Consider the following 7,594-nt stretch of genomic DNA (forward strand, 5'->3'; position numbering starts at 1 on the left):
ATTAGTTGACTCGATTTAATTTTTTCCCGTGTCAAGGAGCTCCCTAACACTGGCTCAGCAGTCATGAAAAATTACAATTTTGTCCTGAGCCCAAAATTATGGTCTTATCATCGTTTTTGTTTTTTTTTTTCTAGCAAAATTATAGTAATCTTTTTTAATTGATTGAGAATTATTCGGCTATCGCCATACAACGCGGGCGGGGCATCAACTAGTTTCTTACAAAATTATAAAACTTTCTCCGAAGAGTCTACGACAAATTGTTTACAAAATTATAAAACTTTCACCACACCGGCACACCCCATGTCACAATAAAAAAAATCACATGAAAGAGTGCGTAAAAAGAGAGCAAATCATAACACATAGCCTAACATGATTGTTATTGTGACTTTGCCTTTATAGAATTATTGTGACCATTTCTCTTGCGTTGAGTCCCTTACGACGGAAGTTATCAATGAGTTGATTTAAATTAAAATTCCCTCTTGGAAGATCCCTGGCGGCTTCATCTGCGTTAAAAGTTGTAGAATCTCTTCTTCCAAGTCTTACTGGCCATGACGGACCCCACACCTGCACAATATATTCATACACTAGCTACCTTAATTTACCCGTATATAGTTATAGATTTTATGAACCTATATTTACATGCAACTTATTTATTTGTCTTTACCGCCACGGTAGCATCTCGAGCTGCAAGCGCAAGTATATCTGCACACGAAACAACTCCAGGACATACACTCTCGACTGCAGCTTTTGCATCATCTATAAGATTATAGCCCAACACACCATTATTCGCTTGTGATGCCTTCTCGCTATTCATACCTTCTAGCAGAATAGATGCATCACAACCCTGAACAATTAACAAGATCAAAATTGCATGTTCTAACTAAAAAGAAGCAACATTGAATAAAGAAATGCAATATTACCTGAACGAAACAATCGTGAAAATGAAGGCGGACTAGCGAGGCTGCATTCCGAGGATTAGTAGACACCGCAGCTTGAACAGAACGTTTGATGGTTGCAAGTGCTTTAGGGCATGTTTTATCGTAAAAATTGGTTGTCAAGTTGCATGGCAGGACGTAGTTCAATGATAGAAGTAAAATAAATATAGGAATCAAGATGGTTTCACTATACTTATAATTGCCCATATTATTAAAGAGAATAAAGCTTGAGCCTTTTGTTTTTTAAGAATATCTGAATAAGTAGCTTAATCTGAGTAAGAAGTAGAGTGATGACCTCTATATATATACATGAATAATGCCCCTTTAGTTGTGTCCTTTAAGATATGAGAGACTGAGAAGCCCACAAAAGTAATCATTTTGCATTCATTGAATATTGGTTCTTAGTTAATGGTTCTTGGGTCCATATCAATTAACATGTTAGGTCTTTGATCCCCTGATGGCTTGGAGTGTCATTTTTCACCTACGTTACATCTTTCGTCATCTCTCTCTTCGACATTAGGGTTATGTCAATGCTCTCTCTATATATATCTCTCAATATGTTAAATATTTATGTTAATAAAAATTACATTTTAACGATTAATTCTTTGAAATACAAGACCTTATTATTTTACACAATATGTTAAATATTTTTCTAATAATAAAATATAATAACAATTACATTTTAACGATTAATTCTTTGAAATACAAGACCTTATTATTTTACACAATATGTTAAATATTTTTCTAATAATAAAATATATATAAGGGTGTGGGTATTGATACATCCCTACTTTTTAAGTGCACATCCCCCAAGGCAACGTATAAGGCTATGAGGGGTGTATATGGTGTGAAAGCATTAAATTTGTCAGAAACGGTGAATCTATATGTCTCTCATTGCCATATGAGCGGCGTATAAGATTGTGGTAGTTGAAGCATTAAACCCTGTACGCCTCTAATTGCCCTATGAGCGGCGTACAGGTACGAATTTTGATGAATTTAAGGAATAAATACTGACATGCAGGTAGTTCAGACTGAAAAGTCTGAAAAGGTGACCCGTATACGCGCTTATTGACCTATACGCGACTTATTGTCCGAGAAAATGTTATTTATCCAAGCATACGGGAACTATTTCATTCAAATGTTCAAAACTCACAAAATACCGATGAATATCATGAAAATTCTCAAATAAAAACGTCGGTTGAAACCGTGAAGCATAAAGATGTCGTCCTGAGACATTGGTTATTTTTTGGTGAAGATTTGAACCAGCCATAAGTCTCCGAAAGCATTTGGTTATCCGGAGTTGATCGAGGTGAGGAGGAGGTTATGCTTGTGCCTTGTTGTGATAAGGGGGTGTGCGTCCTGTGTTGCTTGATTTAAACCAGGTGTTCGTAGATGAGGCAGAACCATCTTACATGGCCCAAAGTTATCCGCGACACGAATACGGGACTTACCATTCGTATACGGAAAACCAACACAAGTTAGAGTACGAGGAAGGTGCTAAGGACTTTGAGGAAAATGATAACGAAGTCGAGGAAGGTGCTAAGGACTTTGAGAAAAATGGTAGCGAAGTCGAGAAATGTGCTAAGGACTTTGAGGAAAATGATAATGAAATCCAGGAAGGTATAATGCACTTTGAGAAATATGATCACGACGATGAGAAAGGTGTTGACGACGACGAAGGTGCTAACGAGGAAGGTGTTGACGACGACAAAGGTACTAACGAGGAAGGTGCTAATGACGAGAAAAAAACAAATAAGGTATGACATGACCGTCAAATATGTGTTATTCGTGTTATATAATGTTTATATAATTTTAGAGTGAAAAAAATGATTTTGTATATGTCTTATTTGTTATATATAATTTTTATTAGGTATGAGAAAACTAGAAAATGTATGACCCCACCCGACCCTAACCCGAACCCGACCCGAAATTTCATAAAAAATGAGTACAAATAAAAGGAAACTATTGTTTTAAAAAGGAATTGAAACTGTTGACTCAAAATAAGAATGAAATCTGTTTTTTTTTTTAAGAAAAGGACTTAATATATATATATATATATATATATATATATATATATATATATATATATATATATATATATATATATGGGGAACGCTAAAATGAAAACCACCTCCAGTTGTAATAACCGTGAGAACTTTTTGATCCGGGGCGAGTTGGACCAAAAAATTTTTTCATAAACGTAGATGCGAGTATTATAAACACATTTGTAAAAAAATTCAAAAACAAATGCCGTGTATGTAGTTTTAAGCACCACAAGTTTGTGTTTACGTGTACCGTAAATTTTGTAAATTTTAAATAAAATTTACGGTACACGTAAATACAAACTTGTGGTGCTCAAAACTACACACACGACATTTTTTTTAAATTTTTTTTACAAATGTGTTTATAATACACGCATCTACGTTTATGAAAAAAAAATTGGTCCAACTCACCCAGTACGGTGTAGTTCTCATGGTTTTACAACTGGAGCTGGTTTTCATTTTAGCGGTCCCCATATATATATATATATATATATATATATATATATATATATATATATATATATAGTCGGGATCCTGCGGAAAGTGTGTTTTTCCTAGAAAGTACAGGAAGCGATCTGGGCCATTAGATGAGTGTGTTTAATGGCTTAGATCAAATGGATGGCATTTTCGTAATATCTGAGTTATATAATTAGAGACTTTTAATATAGTGAGGGTATTTTGGTAATTGGAAGTGTTTTAAATCAGTTAAGAAACTGCCATATCAATAACCAATCCCTAAATTCATGCGATTTCCCCTCTTTCTCTCTCTCTCTATCTCTCTCTCTCTCTAAACCCATCTCCAAAAACCTCAAAACGGTGATGGTCGCAACACACAGTGGAGGAGGGATTTTGTGGGGTTAGGTGGCGGCGCAGGATGGCGCTGTGGTGGTGGTGCTCTGCGACCAGAAGGGGGTAGGCAGAGAGGAGCGGCTGGGGTGACGCCGCCGACGATCAGTCAAGGTTTCCGGTGAGCCCTTTTCGAATCCAGGTCAGTCTCATTTAACTCTAGGTTACCTGATTCATTTTCGTATCTTCGTTGTATGATTTAAGGTTGATGTGTTTTACCACTTTAAGGTTGATGTTGATGATGACAGTGTGTTGAAGACGAAGACACTGGGTTGTGTTTTAGACTAAGACACTGACAGTGTGTCCGGCAATCTACTTGCTGTTAAAACACAATGTCAAGAAATCTGCTTACTGTTAAAACACAGCGTCAAGATATCTGCTTGCTGTTAAAACACAATGTCCAGCAATCTGCTTCTTGTTAAAACACAGTGTCAAGGAAATCTGCTTGCTGTTAAAACACAATGTCAAGAAATCTGCTTGCTGTTAAAACACAATGTCAAGAATCCTCCAGCAATCTGCTTGATGTAAAAACACAGCGTCAAGAAATCTGCTTGCTGTTAAAACACAACGTCAAGAAATCTGCTTGCTGTTAAAACACAATGTCAATAAATCTGCTTGCTGTTAAAACACAATATCAAGAATCCTCCAGCAAATCTGCTTGCTGTTAAAACACAGCGTCAAGAAATATGCTTGTTGTTAAAACACAATGTCAAGAATCCTCCAGCAATGTTGTAAAATCTTTTTTTACGAATTCCTGTGAATATGTTGTATGGATTGTATGATTTAAATTGAAACTGTCAATTTGAATTAAATGGGATATTTAGTTTCCATAATTTTCTGGTTAGTTAGTTATCCTAATAAAATAATCCATAATTAAAATAATATTCAAATTACACAATTGCCCTTTTAGTTAAAATCCTTCAATGCCATATATCGCGTTCTTATTGCTTCCTAGACTTTCTAGGAAAAACACACTTTCTACCCAACTTCTACTATATATATATATATATATATATATATATATATATATATATATATATATATATATATATATATATATATATATATATGGTAATGCTAGACAAAAAAACCCTTAAATTTTTAGAAAACTCTGGAAACTCAAATCTCTCCCCATTTTTACCCAAACTCCCGACATTTTTTTTTTGAAAAAAATAACACATGTAATATACATGTTTTAAAGTGTTTTGGGCCAAAAAAAAACAAAAAAGCGCCGAAGGGATTTTTTAAAAATAAAAAATAAAAAATTTCAGCAATGTCCGGTTGCCTAACATGTGTTAGGCATAAAAGACAGAAATTGCTAAATTTTTTTTTTAAATCATCCCTTCGGCGCTTTTTTGATTTTTTTGGCCCAAAACTCTTAAAAACATGTATATTACATGTGTTATTTTTTTCAAAAAAAAATGTCGGGAGGTTGGGTTTTCTAGGGTTTTTTATATATATAGGGTTTTCTATATAGCCCTACCCTATATATTTATATTTATATATATATATATAATCCCAAAAAATGCCAAAAACCGGCCCCAAACCGGTATCTACGCGGATCACACTCGAGACCTCTCAATTACGTGCACCCGTCCCTTCCACACGGACAAGTGTCTAACCCGTTCATAATCCTGATTCTTAATTCCCTTATACAGAAATGATATGTTTCATAACCAAAAAATGCCGGAAATCGGCCCCAAACCGATATTTGCGCGGATCGAACTTGGGACCTCTCAGTTACGTGCACCTGTTCCATCCACTAGGACACGTGTCTAACCCGTTTATAATCTTGATTCTTAATTCTCTTATACAGAAATTATATGTTTCATATAAAAACAGAAACAATACAAGTGCAGCGAAGATGAGGGAAGGGAACATGGTTCTAAGTGAATCATGTATACTGATTAAAACTAGAAAATGTATGACCCGAAATTTCATACAAACCCGAAAATTGTGTCATACATATTAACCCGATCTGACACGACCCGACCCGAAATTTTTTTATTATTTTTTTGACAAATTAATATATTAATTTCATTTATGTGAATTTCTATTTAATTCAACCAACATACATAGATCTAATGTACCGTTTTTTAAGTATTTGGGTCACTTGAAGAGTTCAAGAATTGGGTCTACAAAAGAGAAGTTGTGAAAGGTTACTTCATTGTGACCCAACGAATGATAACTAAAGGCGAAGGTTCGTCAGCAAGGACAGTGAAGATATGGTTGCAATGCGATCGTGGAGGCGAACCCAAAAGTAAAGCAAGAGTTTAGTGTTCTGGTAGCAAAAAGGTTGGCTGTCCTTTTAGTCTGATAGGGAAACTAGACGCAAGTAGTGGCAATTAGAGCCTTGTGGAGAAGAAAAACAATCATAACCATAAGCCTGCAGAATTTCTCGAGGGTCACGCATTTACTAGAAGGCTGACCCTGGACGAAGAATCACTGGTGGAGAGACTTTATCGGCAAAACATGGAGCCTACGAATATACATTTAACCATAAGACGAAAGGTACATTTTCACTAGGGTGAATCCCTCCACAAACGCGGTCGAGGAGGTTTTATTCATTCATCGGTACTCATGCAACATGTGGCATGCTTTCCCACATGTGTTGATGATTGATGCTACCTACAAAACGAATGAGTATAAGCTTCTGTTTATTCAAGTTGTGGGTGTGACATCGACACACAAGTCGTTTTGTGTGGCCTCATGCGTTTGTCTCTAAAGAAAAACAAGATAACTTCTTATGGGTCCTGAAGAAGCTCAAAGAATTGTTGGTAGATTGTATGCCACGTGTGATTGTAACAGATATGGATCAAGCTTTGATGAATGCTTGAGATAAAGTATTCCCAAAAGCTTCCAAATTGCTATGTAGGTGGCACATCTCACAGAATATTCTAAACACTGTCGGGCAAAATTTACGGATGAAGACTGGAAAATATTCAAGCTTCTTGGTCTCGACTATGTAGTTCTCCCACTCTGTCGCTATATAATTATAACTTTGAGTGACTTTACACGCTACTGGCTAACGACGGTCAATCAGGTACATATTATATTAGTTTAGATTCATTCATCCGTACATATGTACATACAAACGTTACAAATCGTTGTACTATATCTTTTTCAGAAGTTGTGTACTATGTGTATAATGTTTGGTGGAAAGAGTATAAAAAAATGTTTGTTTCAGCTTGGACTAACACAATCCCCAATTTTGGTCAACATACAACCAACAGAGTTGAAAGCTAGTATTCTAAGTTTAAGAGATACATTAAAGGGCTAAACAACTCGCTCCATAGACTTATGTGGCTTGTTGGCAAAGTTGTAGAGTGACAATGCATAAAAACAAAACTTAGTTTTTAGGAGAGCAAGTCCGTGCAAATGGGGGACCACAAAATACCTTTTTTTATAACCTACGTGGTAATGTTTCCAAAAAAGCCTTAGACTTGTTACATGTCGAGAGGAAAAAGCTACATGCATTGAGGGTAGTAGGAGGGACTTGGGGCCAGTAGCTTTTTACGGGTTGTGGGTTGCCATGTGCTTGTCAGATGGAGTGGTGGGAAAGTACAGGTAATATAACAACTATAACATATACTTTGAACCATACAACATATAATCATCATTATACTTCATGTTTTAACTATGATTCTTGAAATATAGATTGCAAAATTCCACTTATTGCGATAGACAAATTCTGGACAAAACTTGATTTTTCGACAGAAAAACTTAATCAAGACGATTGTAATCTTCAGGCGGAAATGGATAGAGTCACAC

At 35.6% G+C, this 7,594-nt stretch overlaps 1 protein-coding gene across 1 annotated transcript; it reads right to left on the bottom strand.

Moving 5' to 3' along the window:
• Positions 1 to 117: 117 nt before the first annotated feature.
• LOC110923094 (basic peroxidase-like) lies at positions 118 to 1,212 on the bottom strand. The gene is made up of 3 exons (XM_035987161.1): positions 921 to 1,212; positions 665 to 844; positions 118 to 564 (listed from the first exon to the last, which is right to left on the bottom strand). The coding sequence occupies exons 1-3, from the start codon at positions 1,140 to 1,142 to the stop codon at positions 394 to 396; spliced, it is 573 nt and encodes a 190-aa protein (XP_035843054.1). The 5' UTR covers positions 1,143 to 1,212; the 3' UTR covers positions 118 to 393.
• Between the last annotated feature and the right edge of the window lie 6,382 nt (positions 1,213 to 7,594).

The sequence above is a fragment of the Helianthus annuus genome, chromosome 17 (genome assembly GCF_002127325.2).
Source record: "Helianthus annuus cultivar XRQ/B chromosome 17, HanXRQr2.0-SUNRISE, whole genome shotgun sequence".
NCBI classification, from domain to species: Eukaryota; Viridiplantae; Streptophyta; class Magnoliopsida; order Asterales; family Asteraceae; genus Helianthus; species Helianthus annuus.